The 19,923-nt window shown below is 43.3% G+C and overlaps 2 protein-coding genes across 2 annotated transcripts in view; one reads left to right on the top strand and one right to left on the bottom strand.

Moving 5' to 3' along the window:
* Positions 1–315: 315 nt before the first annotated feature.
* Positions 316–13,279, top strand: LCTL (lactase like). Its single transcript, XM_037010222.2, has 14 exons — positions 316–427; positions 929–1,068; positions 1,457–1,620; positions 2,277–2,364; positions 2,621–2,730; positions 4,547–4,675; positions 4,775–4,870; positions 6,222–6,276; positions 6,361–6,522; positions 9,599–9,873; positions 10,364–10,490; positions 10,666–10,865; positions 11,721–11,784; positions 13,164–13,279. Exons 2-14 carry the CDS (start codon positions 951–953, stop codon positions 13,277–13,279), a joined length of 1,704 nt encoding a protein of 567 aa, XP_036866117.2. The 5' UTR covers positions 316–427; positions 929–950.
* ZWILCH (zwilch kinetochore protein) overlaps positions 12,479–19,923 on the bottom strand; it is a 35,797-nt gene continuing 28,352 nt past the window's right edge. Inside the window, exons 16-19 of the mRNA XM_073241715.1 lie at positions 18,778–18,873; positions 17,495–17,607; positions 14,427–14,541; positions 12,479–13,425 (exon numbers count right to left, since the gene is read on the bottom strand). Coding sequence (XP_073097816.1) covers positions 14,453–14,541; positions 17,495–17,607; positions 18,778–18,873 — 298 coding nt within the window. The 3' untranslated portion in view covers positions 12,479–13,425; positions 14,427–14,452. The remainder of the gene's footprint in view (positions 13,426–14,426; positions 14,542–17,494; positions 17,608–18,777; positions 18,874–19,923) is intronic.

Raw genomic sequence — 19,923 nt, 5'->3', positions numbered from 1 at the left:
CTACCGTGAATTCTAGCAGCAGGTAGGGGACAGACGTCTGCATACACTAATTCCCACCCCACCACCCCCACCTCAAGCTTCACAGGCTAAGGGGTGCTGAAGGCGGTACATCAGGCCCAGATGGGCCAGAGTTGCCCCTCTGCCCAGGCAGGGTGCTGACTGGATGCCCCGGGCCCAGGACCAAGCCACCTGGCTGCTGACTCAGGCCCCACCAGCCAGCTCAGCATTCCTGCCCACCCCACTGAATGGGGCTATTGAAGCTTTTTGTAGAGGGGTTAAGCCACTGACCACACCCCCAGCTAGAGTCTTCGGCTGCTGTAGCCGCTAAGCTGCGGGCTCTGCTCTCAGAGGACAGCACAGGCCCTGGGGTTCTGTCTGAGGGAACTCTGGCCACCAGCTGCTGCTCTGGGACAGAAGGCGATCCTAGGTAAGCAGCGAGGCTGCCACCAGAAAGGGGACCCCAGTGGGATCCTCAGCGGGAGGCCCTGGATGGCTCCCCTGCTCAGGATTCCCAGCTCCTGGGGGAGTTTGAGCCTCCGCACATGCCACAGTGCAGAGGAGAGATGCTTCTGGGGGTTGTTCTGCCTCCCCACCAGACAGCGCTTCCCTAGGCAGATATGGCACCCCCATTCAGTCCGGGCCCCTCACAGGTATGGGCTGGGTCTCCCCGATCAGACAGGGAGTCAGGGCGGTGTGGAGCCTGGCCATCAGACCCAGAGCTCCCGAGCCAGGAATGCATTTCCTCCCTGGAGTTTCCCTCGGGAATTGGACCAGCTGCCCCCAGTAGAGCCAACATGTCTCTGGATGAAGTGTCCCCATTGCGTCCTGGCCCCCTCCTTCCCTGGCCTCTCCTTCCAAGCCCCGCTCTGGCCCCCTGGCCCCCTGGCCCTGCTGTGGGAGCCTACACCTGTCAGGAGTGTCTTTTCAGGAATGGGGGCGGGCCGGGTGCCATGAAGCCAGTGTGGGTTGTTACTCTTTGGTGGGCACTGCTGCTGGTGCGCAGGCTGGGGGCCACCAGGAAGGGATACCCAGAAGAAGCCTCTTTCTACTACGGAACCTTCCCACTTGGTATGTCCATTCCTCTGTTGGTCTGTCTGTCTGTCTGCCCGTTTGTCCACCTTGATTGGCTTGCCAATGAGTTTGTTTTGCTTCCTCACAGTAGGATGGGAATGGAACCCCATACAGTTGTATTAAAATAAAGGAAGTTCTTAAAAGACTTTTTTAAAGTTATTATATAGATAGCCAATGTTAATCAGAGCTAAAATTGTGCAAATAAATGTTTTCAGTGTATTGTATCTTCTCCCAGCCCGCCCCACATGCTCCTGCTCCTGGGGAGACAGGGGCAGGCTGCTGGGGAGGGGCCAGCCCTGTGGTCCAGGAGGCACAGCCTAGAGTCCTGGCAATGGGTGGGCTGTGGGAGGGGGCCCAGGGCCCAGCATGGGGTATCTACTTGCAGGCTTCTCCTGGGGCGTGGGCAGTTCTGCCTTCCAGACCGAGGGTGCCTGGGACCAGGACGGGAAAGGGCCCAGCATCTGGGACACCTTCACGCACAGCGGGAAGGGGAAGGTGCTTGGGGATGAGACAGCAGATGTGGCTTGCGATGGCTACTACAAGGTCCAGGTGAGTGATGGGAGGGTGGGTTTGTGCACGAGTGTGTGTATTTGAGCAGGCACCTTGCTGAGAGGCGGGCAGTGACAGACTGAGGGGGCCCAAGTGGCAATGCCAATTCAGTGCTCGGCTTGACACCTCCCTCCCCAGAGCAGCCCAAAGGGGCGGGGCCAGTGGTGCTGAGATGGGCGGGATTGACAGGCGTGCAGCGAGTGGGAGGGTGGATGGAGGAGGAAAGGAAAGCAGGGCCCCACCTGAGCCAGGGCCTTAGTCCAAGTGATGGAGAGCTGAAGGGCTAATGTCGAGACCCCACAATGGCCCAAATCCCTGGTACCTGCTTGTAAATTGGCCCCCGTGGAGGGAGTGGGAATGGCTCATCCTCAGTCCCTCTGATCAGCACCCACTGTCCTCCCTGGCTGAATTCTTGGGGGATCCACTGCCCAAATTTATTAGGAATAGCTGATAGACTTCTCAAAGCGTCCCCATCTCCTGCACTTTATTGGACTCTTTTAATTTCCCTAGGAGGAAGCAGGCAAGTGGTTTCTCCCTATTATACAGATGAGCTATGGACAGGAATAAGCCTTGGCTCGAGGCCCCCAGCGTGACCCCTCCTCCCTGCCCCAGAGCCCCGGGTTACTCCAACCCGCCTCCCACCCCTGTCTGCACAGGAGGATGTCATTCTGCTGAGAGAGCTGCATGTGAGCCACTACCGGTTCTCCCTGTCTTGGCCCCGGCTCCTACCCACGGGCAGCAGAGGTGAGACAGGGCAGCCCCCCCCCAAGCCTAAGGGTGGCCCCTTGGCTTTGCAGGGGGTCCTGGGGAGGGAGAGCAGCCCATGACCACGGTTTCTCATGGCAGCAGCTCTCACAGGTTCCGCTCCTTAGACCCAGAAGGCTGGTGGCTGAGGGTGTCTTCAGGTCTGCGAAAGGCCAGGGGACCCAGGAATGCCACACCTCAGAAGGCCAAGGCCAGGGTCCCTTCTCATCAAGTCCCCTTTTATTTCACCCATCAGCTGACCGGGTGAACAAGAAGGGAATCAAATTCTACAGCGACTTCATCGACGCCCTTCTGAAGAGCAACATCACCCCCATCGTGACCTTGCACCACTGGGACCTCCCGCAGGTGAGGGTTCCTGCAGGCTCAGGAGTCCCAGGTGACCTCAGGGGTGGCCAAGGTGGGGCAAAGGCTGGCGGCTGGACAGGGACATGGGAGGAAGTGAAGTAGAGATCTCTCTGACCCACTCACGGAGAGAGGTAAGGCTGGTTTAACGGACATTTGTGACAAGTTGCAGGTTTTGATGTTTTCCAAAACATTTGGCCTAAAAAGAACAGATAAAACAATAAAGAAAGAAACATCTTTTGAGTAAGACCTGATGACATGTTATCAGTCTAGGGAAAGGAAATTCCGGGGCAAAATACCTCTAAAAACCAAAATTAGTCAAAGGGAGAAATAAAGTTTAAAACCTGTTTATTGCTCACAAACTGCAGTCCCAGGCGTCTTCTCTGCTCCAGCAGCAACCACACGGCCCTCCCCATCACCTCTCAGGTACAGATAAGCCCTCCGTTGCCCAGGTAATCATCCATTAATATGGAGATGAACTTCTCCACCTCTGAGGGAAGATGCAAATGCACTAAAGCCATACTTCTTTCCACTTCTGAATGCCTATTGATATGCAGATATACCAAAGCCAGGCGAGATATTCTGGAAATGCTACAATTTTACCCACACATGTCTAGCCTTTTGTCTTCCTAGCTTGTTTGAGCCAGCACCATATGTGCTCATGTATGAGCACACCCCTCCCAAGAAATTTCCTCAAAGTCTCAACATGCTTAAGGATGTCACTGTTAGACATCACTGTTCAAGCAGTTTGTTTCATTCATTCATTAATTCAAGGCCTCTCCGAGATCACAGCCTGGCCAGGAGAGGAGTGTGTATACAACTCTCTGTGACACGGGGCTGTAGGAGGTCAGGGGCTGGGGATGTGGTTTCAGGGAGGTGTTGGGGAGAAGATGGAGTTCCATCAGTATCCTGATGGTCTGGCCATGAGGTGGGAGGAAGGGGTGTTCTGGTTTGAGGAAGCCTGGCAAGAAGGCAGGGGTGAGGCTGAGCCAGTGATCCAGTTGGAGTTTGGGGAACGGGCAGGAGGGGAAAGGAAAGAGGCTGGAGGAGTAGCTTTGCGCCAGGCCTGGAAGGCCTTTGGTGCTGGGCTCAGGTGGCTTGGGTCTCTGCTGTGCGCGGGGCAGCCACCTGTGGCCTCTAAGCTGGGGCTGGGGCCACAGAGCTCGCTTTAGATGAACTGGAAACCACCTTCCAGCTTCCGCCCTGGATAATTGCTTTCACTAACTAACCTGCCCCTGTAGGTTCCCTCAAGCATACTAAGGAGGGCTTGGTAGGTAAACTCAATGGAACTATGACTCTTTGGGAATCTAGCCCTCATGAGCATGTGTCTTTGATTAGGAGAGAGCCCTTCCCTGAAGAAAGCAGAACCCACTCTCATAACAGGCTTCTGGGAGGTTTCTGACAGCTGCACAGCCCTCAAAATACCATTCAGAGCGTCCATGGCTGACATCCTATTTATTCCTTTAGAATTTATATTGAAGATTCTTTTCCCATTATCAGACCTCCTTCCCCTGGCAAATTTTCTTAAATATTTAATTCACGAAGTTCCTCTTAAGCATGAGTCTCAAACTTCTCTCCTGTTCATATGAGGCATGTCACACGGCTTAGCCCCACATCGCCTTTCTCTCGTGGGCCATGGCGGCCACTGTCTTCAAGTCCTAGTGCCCAGGACCCCGCAGCTCTGCTCCCCTTCCCTCTAAACACCCTCCGTAGCTGTGACCACCCAGGTTCCTCCCATAAACTTGGCCCAGCGGCTCAAGCTTTTTCTGGAAATGGGTGCCTGGGGCATCTGCTTCTCTCTCCACTCCTCTGTTCGCAGCTGCTCCAGGTCAGGTATGGCGGATGGCAGAATGTGAGCATGACCCACTACTTTAGTGATTATGCCAACCTGTGCTTTGAGGCCTTTGGGGACCGGGTGAAGCACTGGATCACTTTCAGTGACCCTCGGGTAAGCAGGGTGCCTCTGTGGGTGGGAAACCCACTTCCTGGACCAGAGTGCCCCTGCCCTTTTCACAAGTCCTGTGGGCCCCACTTGCCACCCCTGTAGACAATGGCAGAAAAAGGCTATGAGACAGGCCACCACGCACCCGGCCTGAAGCTCCATGGCACCGGCCTGTACAAGGCGGCACACCACATCATCAAGGTGAGCAAGGTCCTTCTGGGAGCGAGGCCTGGGCTCAGGGTGAAGGGACGCCCCCCATGTCAGCTCAGCCTGCCCCAGGGGTCTGAACCTGACCTCGGTCTTCTGCCACTCCACCTCCAAACCAGCCTATCCCGTAGCACCGTTGCACCTCACTTCCGGAGGGAGTACCCTGTCACCCAGTGCTGAGCTGGACACGGTGGCTGAGACAGTACAGAGGCTGCTCTCTGGAGCTTACGATCTAGCCAAAGGGATGGAGCGCATGCACATGAGAGCTGGTCACCTGGGGGAATAGTGACAGGAGGGAGGAGGTTGATAGTGAGTTAGGGGCTAAAATCTTCAATGAATGAATGAAGTTACTGGAGGTTGGTAAAGGACAACGGGAAGAAGGGGTTGGCAGTGCTCACCTGAAAGATGGATCTCAAAGGACCTGGGGTTTCAGAAGGAGGAAGGAGAAGTAGTTTGGGCGCAGTGGTAAAGAGCAAGGCAGACGTACCCTATGGTGTGTGGGTGTGAGAAAACAAACGGCCTCTGCTCTAAAGGGCTGCAAGTGGAGGAGCACAGGGGTGAGGGCACAGGGGTGAAGGAGACAGGCAGAGGGGGCGCCAACAGCGTCTCACTAGTTACAAGGCACCTGGAAAGCCTTGAGAAGAGGGGGAGGCAGCTGGGTCACAGTACAGGCCACAGAAGAGGATGTGATCATGGCCAGAAAACAGGGACATGAGGCATGACGGGGTGGCCCCAATGGACTTCCTGCAGAAGATGGGCAAACTGATCAAGCAGAAAGACAAGGGACCACTGGGTGACACACCAACCCTCAAATCCACATCTGGGAGAGGACTTTCGTTCTCCCTACATTTGGCTTATGATTTCTTAAACTATGAATATTTAAAGGGCAGCAATCTGAAGACATCAATGGGTTATGGATAGAGAATATAGAGAGGGCAGGTTGACATATTTGATTCCATTTCTCAAGACTGCTCCAGATGCCTGGTATTTTCCTAACTTCTGAGCACCTAGGAGAAAAGTACTGACTAGGTACCTACGGAGGACAAACAGGAACAGAACAATCAACTTGGCGAAATATCTTAAAAACAAGAAATAACATAAAGTGATGGTTTGTGTGTTCATGCCAGATTTAGACTAAGTTTCCTCTACAGCACAAAGGGACCGAGTGGCTCTGGAAGTCAGAAGCAAAGGAGACCACGGGTTGGGATAATCAAGGCTGGCCTCCTGAAAATGATAGGGCTTAGATCTGATCTCTAGAATTAGGAAGGAGAGAAAGGCCACCTCAGCGTGACAGGAAGGAGAAATGGGCAGGGCAGGTCCCTCTGATGAATTCTTCCTCCTTCAGGCCCATGCCCAAGCCTGGCATTCTTACAACAACATGTGGCGCAGCAAACAGCAAGGTGAGAGATCTGCTACGAAAGCCAAGGGCATGGAGGAGTGATGTCCTTCCGACCTGCCACCTGCTTTCTTTCTTTTCTTGTAAGGTCTGGTGGGGATTTCACTGAACTGTGACTGGGGGGAGCCTGTGAACATTAGTAGCCCCCGGGACATAGAAGCCGCCGAGAGATACCTGCAGTTCTGCCTGGGCTGGTTCGCCAACCCCATCTACGCTGGTGACTACCCCCGGGTCATGAAGGACCGTATTGGTGAGCCAAGTCATGTTCGTAAGCACCAGATACCGCACAACAGTCCTGAGCTCAAGCGAAATGTCCACAAGGCAAGGGGATGGGGAACTCCAGACCCCAAGGAATTGAGAACTGGTTATTGAAAGATGTGGAGCGGGGAGGGGGCAGACACCAAAACAAATCCCTAGACATGGAAACTGGAAATTCTTCAGAACCCAGGGAAAAAATGTAGCAGTTCTCCAAGCTGCCCTCTCTTGTGCTCTGCTGTCCTGTCTCCTCTCCCCTGCTCCACTCCATTCTAACTGCAGTGAAGTAGGTGAGAAAAGATCAAAGACACAGTTGCCAGCAGTGTCATTCTACTGTCAGTTCTTTCTGTCACTTGAGAAATACTTCCCAAGCTCTGGTTTTCCACAGTATCAGAAAAGAGAATACAGACAGGTAGAGCGCACCAGGCTGGATCAGTTTGGATGCTTTAAGTGCTGTGTGACAGAAAACTCCAGCTAGAATGGCCTGAGAAGCAGGAAATTTATCATCTCACCTGAGTCCAGAGAAGGGTGATTCAGGGTCGGTTAATCCAGCCTTAAAAACGCCCCCTCCAGGGATTTTGAGGACCCAGGCTCATTCTGTCTTTCTACTCCGGCCCCTTTAGAGAGCCCATCAAGCACTCCCCTCGTGGCCACAAGATGGCTACAGGAGCTCCAGGCATCACATCTTTCCACATCAACACCTAGATGCAGAATAAAGGAAATAGCTGTCATGCCTATTTTTAGGAACAAGGAAAATCTTCCCAGGAAACAAGCCTCCATCCTCAGGTGACTTCCCTCCAGGGATGCAACTACCACATGGCCCAGCATGCCCTAGACCACTGGGACTAGGGCCTCAGAGGTTGGAAGGATCCAGGACTCCCACAACAGATGCAGCCCCGTGGAAGAGGGTGAGGAAGGGAGGAAATAGGCAGGGACTATTGCGTAGGCAAAGAGCAGGGTCTGGCCATAGAAATCTAAACACAGTATCTCTGCATTTGGAGTTATCAGCCCACAACCCCCTAAAAATAATAAGAGACAAGGATGACATGGAAATATATTTCAATCTTACACAACAAGGCTATTTTCGATGTCTGACTAAGAACTGTGAACATTTCAAATTTTCCCTTTCTAAAACACCATTTATCAAACTTACCTGAAACAGGAGCAGCAGGTTCTAATCCCAGCTCAGCCACAAACCAGGAAGCGGCTCTGGGCAAGGCGCTTCACCTCTCCTCTCTGGGTGGCTGTCTTATCATCGGAAATTGAAGGATTGGCCAAAACAATCTCTCAAAATCTTTTGGCAATAACTAGTTCTGTGACATGTCTATACATATACACTCAAAATCTTGAGAATGATTTCCTCAAGGCACACAAGGAAAAAGCACTCGTGGCCGGGACAGTTCCCACATCCCTGCAGGCGGGTCCCCTCACTCACGCTTCAGTCACTCTGATCCCACCAACTGCAACTTGCTAATACTTCAGGCGGAAATCGGCCTGAAGCTTGCCTTTGTACAATGTAGAAAGCAGTTCATATTTTCTTCAGCAACGAAAGCATTGTTTGAAACCTTGTGCACAAATTACTTCCAGGTGCACCATAAGCACCTTGTGTTCACAATAAATGTATTAAAGAAAGTAATTCTAGACCAGCACTGTCCACTAGAACTTTTTGGTGCTGATGGAAACGTTCTATGTCTGTGCTAATACAATGGCCTGTAGCCATTTGTGTCTACATAAATTAAAAAATTTAAAGTATTAAAACTTCAGTCCTTCAGTGTAACTGAATTCACGATGCAGTCACACTAGCCATATTCCAAGAGCCACATGTAGTGAGTAGCTACTGATTTAGACAGTACAGTGACAATACCCTGTGGTTTTCCTCGTTACTAAATATAATGGAAAGTAATGACATGCTAACAATTCAAAGGTATTTAATATGTTTCTTACTCATTAAACCAATAGCCTTTTTGGAAAGATTTTTTTTTTGTTATATTCCAGAATAACTCATAAAATATTACTCTATTCATTTATAACTTTTTTTGCAGTTGACATGCATGTTTCAAGTTTAGGTTGAGCCTTGAACAACATGGGTTTGAACTGCACAGGTCTACTTACATGTGGATGTTTTTCAATTAATATATTGGAAATCTTTTGGAGCTATATGACAATTTGAGAAAACATATTTTTTCTTACTTTATTGTAAAAATGTAGTATATAATATATATAACATGAAATGTGTGTTAATCGACTGTTGATGTTATCAGTGAGGCTTCCTGTCAGCAGTAGGCTATTAGTAAAGTTTTTGGGGAGTCAAAAATTATATGTGGATTTTCAACTGCGGTGGGGGGTGGGGGATGTTAATGACCCTAACATCGCATTTCACAGGAACATGCAACTTTTTCTTTCCATGTTGGTGTATCATGTGCTGCCTCATAGTGTTGTCCTAACAGATACATGTAATGACGGATATGTGTGTGTATATATATCCCACCGCTTACATAACCAGTCTCTCCGGACACTTAGGTTGTTTCCAGTGATTTGCTACTCCATCTACAATGAAGATCTTTGTACATACATCCTTTTACATATTAGTAAAATGTAGGATAAACAGATTTGGATCTGGTCAGTGAATGGACAAATACTTGTACAATTTTGAAAGCTAGGACAAAATTTCCCAACCCAGGGATCGCGGCCGCACAGCACCACACAGGGCACAAACATGGCCTGTGCGCCCCCGCCACCGGCCTTCTGGTTCCCTTCCCACCGGCAACCAAACTTCCCAGTTTTTCATATAAGTAATAATATAGGACTCCAACTCCACCCCTTTCTAGATGACTACACCGTTGTCCACATACCACAGAGTAACATGAAAATATTACTTTTAAGCAATACAAACTTTAATATTTTTGGATGGTATTCAAATGTCAAAATCCTAGGTTGAAAGGCTAAAGTACATTTTCTATACAAATGAATGCCACAGCCCAGGATCTGGGTAACAGCTTTCATGTAAATATGCCAGCATCATGATTGTGAAAAAGAAAAACTTTGTTAAATTCTATTTTTCTCTCTCATAGGAAGAAAGAGCGCAGAGCAAGGCCTGGATGTGTCGAGGTTACCTGTGTTCTCACGCCAGGAGAAGAGCTATATTAAAGGCACATCTGATTTCTTGGGATTAGGTCATTTTACTACTCGCTACATCACAGAAAGGAACTACCCCTCCAGCCAGGGGCCCAGCTACCAAAACGATCGTGACTTAGTGGAACTGGTTGACCCAAACTGGCCTGATCTGGGATCTAAATGGCTATATTCTGTGCCATGGGGATTTAGGCGGCTCCTCAACTTTGCTCAGGTGATTGTAACATCAAGGTATTTAAAGGACATTTTTTACCTGAATCCATGACCTTACAGCTTAAGCTCAAGTGCCCACATTTAAAAATTAATAAAACAAAATACTCCTACCTCAGAGGCTACTAGATGGAAGCTTTAGTCTAACTTTAAGTGCTGTTGTGACTAAGTGTTTCAGTGTACCTAAAATTCTCACCTCACATTTGGCTATTTGGCTGCCCTTCTCACTTGAAATGGAATACTTGGGAAAGAGTAAGACCTTAAGTACATTTCCTCTACAAACATGATTTACTGAGAAATACACTCTTTCATATGAACTTGCCACCTGCCTACATTCATCTCTAAATAAGCATGTGAACTGGCATCTACTAAACACTAAATCCACCCAATTAGAATATGGCAGTCTTGAGTATGTGTTCCTGTATGTGTCTCAGACTCAGAAACCCACCTGTAGGTTGGAATTTTTAAGAGTCAGTACTGTGACTTACTTGCAGACGCAGTATGGTGATCCTCCCATATATGTGACAGAAAATGGAGCATCTCAAAAATTACAATGTACTCAGTTATGTGATGAGTGGAGGATTCGATACCTTAAAGGATACATAAATGAAATGTTAAAAGGTGAGTTACAAACCAAGACTGTCTTCACATATTTTTCTATTCAACTTGGACTAAGTTTGTAATATGACTAAAACTTGTTTCCAAGTTCATCGATGAAAACACTTAAGATTATCTTCACAGTATACTTTTCCTAGCAGATGAAGTATATTAAAAATGGATCAAAATGTCTCTGCAGCTATAAAAGATGGCGCTAATGTAAAAGGGTATACCGCCTGGTCTTTGTTGGATAAGTTTGAATGGGAGAAAGGCTACTCGGATAGATATGGACTCTACTATGTGGAGTTCAACAACAGAAATAAGCCACGCTATCCAAAAGCTTCAGTTCAATACTACAAGAAGATTATCACTGCCAACGGGTTTCCCAGTCCAAGAGAGGTAGGCCAGTTATCTATTGATGTTCCTTGTTCCAGGTTTCAGAAGAGCTAGGCAGCTGGGGTGCGCAGAGGTTGCCAAGCACCTCTCCTCGCTCCTCCGTGAAAGAGGACAGGGTATGTGGGCGCATGGTCCCTTGTCTTCTCCCCTAACTTGCACTACCGCTTTGTTCATTCACTTAGTTAGAATGGGGTAAATATGCCTTAAAATTTGACTGTAACTGGCAGAGCATTAGGGGACGACTAAGGTTATATAGGAGATCTGTTTGCTTTAGGTTGTGAGGTTGTGATAGTCAACAAAGACAGTTAAATGTTATTCTAAATGTGTGTTTTAATGCAAATACTGCCTGTTCATCCACATATGTGAAAAGTAAATCAAATGTAAAATGAACATTTTATTTTCACTTTTTTCCACCAGTCATTGAAATGCACTCGTTCCAAAATAAGATTTAAAATAATCACACTTAATAATCCTTTAAAACATACCAAACAGCTTCAATAATCCATACATTTTTCTGTCAGCAATCTATGTTGATATCTTTGTCAGGGAATAGACATCATCATTTAGAATGTCTTTAGCATTCTTTTAGGGTAAGCCCAGAGGAACTATAAATGGCAGTGGTAAGTGATAGCTATCAGGCATCAACTAGTCTTGCATTACTAGAAAAGCACTAGATTGCAAGCTCCTTAAGAATAAAGACTGTTTTGACTCCCTCACAAGGAGGCACATAGGTATTAATAAATATTAACTAATTTAAACTACAGGCAGATTTTTTTATCCCCCATTATTCCAAAAATGACTTCACACAACAGAAAATCAGTCTACAGCAACATTATTTAACAAGCGGATTTTTATTAGGTGGAAAGCTGGTACCTCAAAGCCTTGGAAACTTGTTCTATCAACAACCAGATGCTTGCTATAGGTGAGTGTATTTTAATTGTTCCCTTTGATAATTAAGCCACATAATTACACATATGACATTATCAAAATCTCAAAATTTGGGCCTAACTGAAATCAATCTTCCAAAACCAATTTAAAATGAATTTTTAAAAAAAATTTGAAGCAATGTCAAATTTCTACCGTACTATTTTAAAAACCATTAAGGAGAAGTATTTTATCCATCCTAGCTTTCATACTGTAAATTTATAATCTATTTTTGTTATCGTGGGCTTTGTGAAAGGAAGGGAATATTCAACCACTATACCAATGGAATGAAGAAAAGTCAAAGAATACTTGAGGAGATATTATATTTGCTCATTCAGCAAGTATTAAGCACTCACTATTAGCCAGGGGGTGTTTTAAGCTGTGGGGATATAGCAATAAACAAAACAAGGTCCCTACCCTCATAGAAGGCATCATTTTTATGCAATGGGATCTAAGAGGCTCAAAGATGTAAAGTAACAAAGATTCACCTACATATCAAATGCCAACACATATAATTTGTTACTTTGAGTTTTGTCTTTCTCTCTAAGGGCAGTCAGAGAAATACACTTTGTTTTTTAAGAAATTCATCTTTAATGTGGTATCAGTGGTGGAGTTCTAGACCAAATCCTACCAATTCAGCTATTTTTATAGGCCAACACCCCCTCCATCTAAATAACCAGGTAATAATGATGAATATGCCAATAAACTATAATAAACCTTTATTTTATCACATTAGAGACATGATGTAAAATTTACCATGAGTCTATGAATTCCATGGGCAGGGCCTGTCCCTTATTTAATTACCTCAGTAACCAGAATACCTGACACAAAACCTAAAAGCAGGTATTATAAAAATGTCCTCTACTATATTCATGTACATAAAATATGCTTATCATTTAAATCTTCAAGATGATTAACTATACAAGAATTTTACCATACAAAACTTCAATATAGAAATTTCTATACCTAAGATACACAATAACATCTCTGAAAGGTTGGAAATGTTTCCCAAGGCCTTTTCTTTCACAAATTGCCCAGTGAAAATTATAGAAACCATGGGATATGGTGGCTAATATTCTCAGATTAATTCATGGTAATAAGCACAGGCGCTGACAGACAGCTAGATTTTACTGCAGTGCCCATGGAGGAAGCAAATCTAGGCATTCTTTATCCTGTATTTCCTGAAATATTCTACAAAGCCCTCACATAATTTTTTATACTTAATTCACTAGGCTCTCTTTCATAGCAAAGGAGATTAACTGGAGCGCTTTGATGATGCCATTTTCCCTTTTTCAAGTACAGTTAAGGCTTTCAGGGTGGGGCTGTATTCATGAAGATGGAGTCATTCTCACGTGTGGGTGGTTCTCTCCCACTCAGAGCCCTTACTCAGTCACATGCGGATGGTGACGGAGATCGTGGTACCGACAGTCGGCACCCTCTGTGTGCTCATCGCTGCAGTCCTCCTGACGCTTCTCCTGCGGGGCCAGGGCTGAGACGAGGTTACCCATTTCGCAGATTCTTCTCATAGGACATCTTCAGGATCTTCCTTCTCTTTCTGTTTTGCAGGTTTATATACATTTCTGTTTTCAGGCTCTGTGATAATTACTGGTTTTGGGTTTTATTTTGTTTTGGGTTTGGGCTAGGATTTAAAAATTAGAAAATAAAAATAAGCATAAATGAATAAGTCACCTGTCAAATCAATGTTACTATTTTGCTGTGTATTACACCCATTTTCATTTTGCAAAAAAGGGATCATAGGGCACAAACTGCTTTGTTACTTGATTTTTTTCCTTTTAAAATTTGTCCAGAAATTTTAATGTAGAAATGACTGCCATCTCAGCACTGTCTTACATATGACGGACAGTCAGTCATTTATAAATAACCCTTTTGGGTTAAAAATCCAATCAGGCAACCAAGGAAAAGCTTTCTTACATTAAATTTAATTCACTTTACTGAAATAACCTCAAAGAAATACATCTAATTTATGTATCTTCTCCATAACTAGATGATTCTGCTTTTTTCAAATAAAGGTCTATTTTATTCTTAACTATGCCAGAATTAACTAATCTCCATTTATTTGGGGATAAAATACAGCTTAAGAAAAAATGGTATTAGTTATTTTATTCATTATCTGATTCTACTGAATGTTATTTTTGAAACACAAAAACAGCAAGCTAGTAGAAAATGCTACTAAATATAAATTCTTTTGATTAATACCATCTCAAATTAAACATTTAAAAAAGGGCATCTGCATTTGGGCCTTAGTGCTACAGCTGGGCTAGGGTAAAACTGTTGTGAACAAAACTCATCTTTCAATGTCAAATGAGTATGTCTTTTCAGGGTTTTCCTCTTCCATCAACGTTTTTGAAATCAAACTCTCCCACTATATGTAGAAATATAAAACATAGAAATTAGTACTCAAAAATTTTTTGTTTCTCTGGTTTTAGGATTAAACTGACCTATGAAGTTGGCTACAGAAAGTAGAAAAAAAAATTAAAGACTTGCACTGCTCAGTAACGTCTGATAAGCCGTTTATGTGACTACTGATAATCCATATTCCACATTTATGTTGTAGAAAAGAATTAAAACATGAGGCATTCGATACAAGTATTTGGAGAGAACAAAAAGCAAACACACTACCTTACAGAAGACTCCATCAGCACCCTTCACTTGAAATGCACCTGGCTGCAGGTAACCGTGTTAGTAAAGGATACCCTTTCTTCCAGGCTGCCATTTAATGTTAATTCAGGAAAATCTGTAACCAGAGAGAGATCAGAATTGCTTACCACCCTGCTGGCTGTTCTACCATACATACTGCTGAATTTTACAATAATCAAGAGGTTAATCTGAATGACATGTGTCTTCTACGTGAAGAGAATCCATTAGACAAAAACCAGCAAGACCAATTCTGTAAAATTAGCCCTCTTACTGCACTGACAATATGATTAGCAAACTAAAATATAAAGCATATTTTTAAGTTAAATATTTTTAATTGGGGAACCTACGGCTGTATTTTTTGTGCCTCATCCACCTTGGCTGAACAGCTTAATGTATTTTTCAGAAAACAATTTCTAATCTTAGGGTTGCACACATCCTTTTTTTTCTCCTGAAGACTATTGTATTTCAAAAATAAATGGTAGTTAACATTTAGATGAGATGACTTCCACTTCCTTGTGGGTCAACATTTTGGTTCCACATTCTCACCATTAGGACAACCATTTGCTGAGCACCCACTGGGTGAGCAGCGCTCTGACGGACACTGTTTTTGTTCCCCAATGATTCCAAATCATTATTCTCTTCCCATGGCAGCTAAAAGTACACTTTACTCTCAAGTCGGCCTGCTTTTGATGTTAACCATTGTACTTGAGTATCATACCATTAGGTATCTTGAAAAGCTGGTATTCAACCTAACTGCTTAGTCCAACAAAGTAGAAAGTCTAACTTCTTAAATGCGTATCTTCAGCAAAAAATAAATCATTATTGGACTTTAATATTTACAACTATGGCTTTGTTTACATAGCCCATGACTTTTATAAATGCGGTCCTCCTTCAACATTACTTTGGACTAAAGGTCACTGAATGGTTTCTAGACAAAACACATCAAGAATATATGATGAGTAGACGAGGTTATAAAGTTTGAATGCTTTTGCAAGCATGCAAATATACTTCATAAGAATTCCTTATTTTCATAGAAGGAGTCAGTGGAACAATGTATTAACAAATTGCTTTAACTAACATTCAGAACAACTTTCACTCTTTTTTGAAACAATTTGCATAAAAAGGACTACAGAAGATATATGTTCAATATACTTCACTTATTTAGCATCATTGGAAAAAGGTATTTAATCATGCATGAATTTCCTCATAACAGAGGTTTAATCTGTATGTAATAAAATTTCTTTTAAAATGGCATTTTCAAAAATGTATCTCAAATGTCCATGTCTTTAAAACTTTATTTTTAATCATAAAAGTAAAGCTTGTCTTTAAAAAAAAATGAACCTGAAACAACATATGTAGATAAAATGTTTAAATTGGCGGTGCTCAAACTAAACTGCACGATGGAATCGCCTGGAGAACTTTCCAGTGATTCTGATTTACTTGGTCAACTATTAGGACTTTAAAAGCTCCCTAGATGACTTTAATGTTCAGCCAAAGCTGAGAACTACTCCTGCCTTCCCCATTCCACACCTCAGAGTTAATATTTTGTTGTACCCTTCCAGACCTTTTTCTATGCCCCAGTCTCCATATTTTTTCTGCTCTTTTGTTACTGTAAACAATACCACAATTAATAACTTTGTTCATTGGTCTTTTTGCACAGAGCTGGTTATATGTCTATAGAATAAATTCCTACTAATGAATCTGCTTGCCCAAATATGCATGCTTTTTAAGTTTTGGTAGATACCGCCCTCCACAGAAGTTGTACAGTATTACACTTCAACTGGCAATGTGTGAGGTTGACTGCCCATTGCCCCATCTTCTTGCCAGCACTGTGACACCAAACTTTTTAATCTTTGATAATCTGACAGATAAAAGATGTTATCTATATGATGTAAATTTGCATCTCTCTTATTATAAGTGGGGTTGAGCACCTTTTATTTTGATGATGACATCTGAATTTCTTTTTTGGTAAACCGTTCATTTTACTTGCCCATTTTTCTACTGAGATATTCATATTTTTCTTACTGAGTTGAAAGTTCTTTATATACAAGGTAATGTAGCCCCTTTACTAAATATGAGCTGCAAATTTCTTTTCCTAGTTTCTCACTTGTCTGTTATTTTGCTTCTCATATTTTTTGTAATGCAGAAAATTTTCCAATTTTACATAGCTGATTTTCAATCTTTTATAACTTCCAGGTCTTATACATCATATTTAGGAAAGAAAGCATGATTTTAACTGATGGTTCACAGGAAAAAATTTTCAGTTTCTTTAGGACTTTTACAGTTCAGCCAGATGAACAGAGAAGCTTCCTTTCAAGTTGAGAGTAGTTTCCATTATGCCTGAATCAAAATACATTTTGGGGAAAGGGATAAACACTTTCTGGAAATAATTTTGCAGAGTATCAATCACTAAAATAGGACTATTTGTATTCCCAGCAGCAGTTGACTATAAGCTTTTGAAATCTTGGACTCTGTCATAAAACTATCAGATTTGATTTTTACTAGTCCTTGCAATATTTGAGTGCATCCATTTAAGATCTCTACAGATAGGAGAAAATAGCACCATATACTCCACGTGCATGAAGATTGAAGATAATAGTTGTATAGGTACTTACTGAAGGAGAAAGACTTGGTGAGCCAGCTAATTACATCAGAGGTGAAATGACATACTCTGACTGGTGTGGACATCTTTGACAGAATACTAGAAATCTCAACCCTTATTCCAGCCACAGAGAAGACATTAGGGCAGAAATGTCATCACTGTTTTAAACAGTGCACAGAAGAGTGAATTACGAGCTGGCATTCAATCTTGTATTTGTACACCTATGTCCCTATTGCTTGACCTCTTTTAATGAAAGTTCCTCTATCTAGGATAATGAGTAAAAGTACTCTTTCACCATTTTTTTCCTCCAGAATTAATGTTTTACACCTAGAGTTCAGGAAATTTATTTAAAACAGGGCACAAAGCTACAATAATGATCTTTACCAGTAAAATTTAGTTTATTTTCTACTGGAAAAATTTATCTAAATAGACTACAAACCATCTTTACCAGGTTTGTGGAAATTCAGATGGTCTACAGGTGGACTGTCACTCAGTTGCCAAATTGTTTTCACTTTTTTCTGACCACTATTTATTTCCACTTTCCACTTCTGTGGTTTCTCACTAAAGAAAGAAAAAAGATCAAAGGGATAAGAAAAAGTTATTTCCTTCTACAGTCATTTTGTGAAGTCCTTATGTGATAAGCACTGAGGAAGAAGAGATGAACAAGCCACAATTCTAAATTTCAGATTTTGAGTTTGAACCACCTATAGGACATTGAAGTTGGGGATTCACATCTAATAGGCTTTCAGAAACAAGGGTCGGAAGCTCAGGAGAAGCTGGAAATATGGGCTATAAATTATCAGTAGCCCAGAGGAATTGAAGTCTTGAGTATGACGACAACCACCCAGGGAAGACAGAAAAGAAAAAGGTGGACTTCTGTTGACAACCCACATGTAAGAAACAGGAAGAGAAAGAACCTGAAAAGAGAATTCTTCACAATTCTTGGAAGTGGGCCAGAGAGGCTGAATTAAAGTTAAGTCAGAATGCTCCGTAAAGAAGGGAAAAGGATAGGTTCAAGCAGCAGCGGTGTCAACTGCCCAACAGCCTGTGGTTGCTCACTGAGGTGCTTACTGAAGGAGAGAGAACTGGGAGGCCAGCTAATTTACACAGGGGGCTAAAAAACACTGTTTTACTAGAAAGTCTCCACTGGATCTGGTGACTGGAAGGCCACTGGAGACCTTTACCCAAGCAGTTTCAGGGGGTGATGGGGTTCGGCCAGGAGGAAACGAAGCAGAGGGAGCATATAAATAGAGTGGCTTTAGTGTGAGAGGAATTCAAGTACATTATATGCTGAGGGAAGAGCTGGGGAGACCGCCTGCGGCGACCTCAGTGCCCCATGGATGGCTGACCTGTCACCCCCGTCATCCTGGCCTCACTCTCCACCCCTCCCCTCCTCCTCTCACTCCCACAGCCACAGGCTTGACTTCACTGTCATTACTCTGATCCCTTTCCTCCAAATCTGTCATTTCCCTTTTAGCTGTATTTTTCACCCTACTTTGTGAAGCAATTGTCAGAAAAATGAAAGACTAGAGGCCAAATTACCAAAAGAGAGGAGACAAAGGCCCAGGAGAAGGAAGAGGGAGAGAACTCACTCAGACGATGGTCAGAGAGCAGGATAGAGATGGTTAAGGGTTCGGAGGTGAAACAGCTCTAGGTCATGATGTCTTCATGGAATAGATATAACAAAATTGCCTAGAATTATGGCCAAAGTATAATTTAATTATTACTTACTTTTGATACAAGTTTTTTACAGCAGTTGGTCTGACTGGCAGCTGAAAAATGTGTTGCTCATCAAGAGGATTTTGTTTGTAATATTTTATGCAGGATCTGAGAAAAAAAAGAATCTCTCTTGGAAAAAAAGTCCCTCTTGGAGATACAGGCTTTCTGGTAGTCCAAAGCTCACAAAGGAAACATTTTATTCAATACCACTAACCATAACATCAACCAAAGAATAATTTCAGGGCCATGAAAGTAAACGAACAAAAGTTGGGTTATGGTTTTTTTTTTCTTTCAAAGAAATTCTCATTCACTTTTAAAAACAGTAGACATATTTCTTATAAATATAAAATATATTTAATTTGAGCCTGAATAAAAGCTTCACTAGAGAGAAAAATGTATCAGAAAGAGAAAAATGAAAAGAGGCAAAAAAGAGACAAAGATACAGCCTCCAGGGTTTTTTGAAGTCTGGGAATTAAAGAGTTAACTCATTTATACTACTGATCTTTAATGGAAACAGAACCTTTTAGATTCTGTAAATATTAACAATTTCAAACTTTTCCCTTAACAACTGGGACAAATTCCAATTTTGGAAAATATAATGGTATATTTCCTTCCATCGGGAAAAAGAAACCCAGTTCTTCCACTGGTTGGTTTACTTATTTCCAGTTTGAGGTCTCAAAGACATGTAAGACACCAGCAATGCACGTATGAGGATTATTCCAAATTGTCCTTAGCAGGCTGATTGGCAGAATCTCTACAATTACAGCAACACTGTTGACAGAGGTTTGGTAATAATATTTGAGTCCATTCAGTTACCATATAGGTGCTTAGCAATGATTAGCTTGTCTTAAATTTATAAGGATATAAAGAAAAGAGAAGGAATATTTATTAAGCACCTATTAAGTATCAGATACTTTATACTCATTACATTAGTTAATTGTGACAATAAACACATGAGGTTACTAGATCCTTTTCACAGATGAGAAAACAAGATACAGTGAAAGGACACTTCCTCAGGAAGTCAGAAAGTGCTGGGGCCAAGTGTCAAATGTGACTCCTGACTACAAAGCCTTTGCTTGCTATGACAGTGACAGAACCTTTCTGCTCCTACAAAGATAAGGTACACAAATTCTAACCAAACTGGAAATAAAAACTGCA

Source organism: Manis javanica, chromosome 8, assembly GCF_040802235.1.
Source record: "Manis javanica isolate MJ-LG chromosome 8, MJ_LKY, whole genome shotgun sequence".
Taxonomy (NCBI): Eukaryota; Metazoa; Chordata; class Mammalia; order Pholidota; family Manidae; genus Manis; species Manis javanica.
The sequence above is the reverse complement of the archived record's forward strand: the minus strand, read 5'-3'. Positions and strand labels throughout refer to the sequence as shown.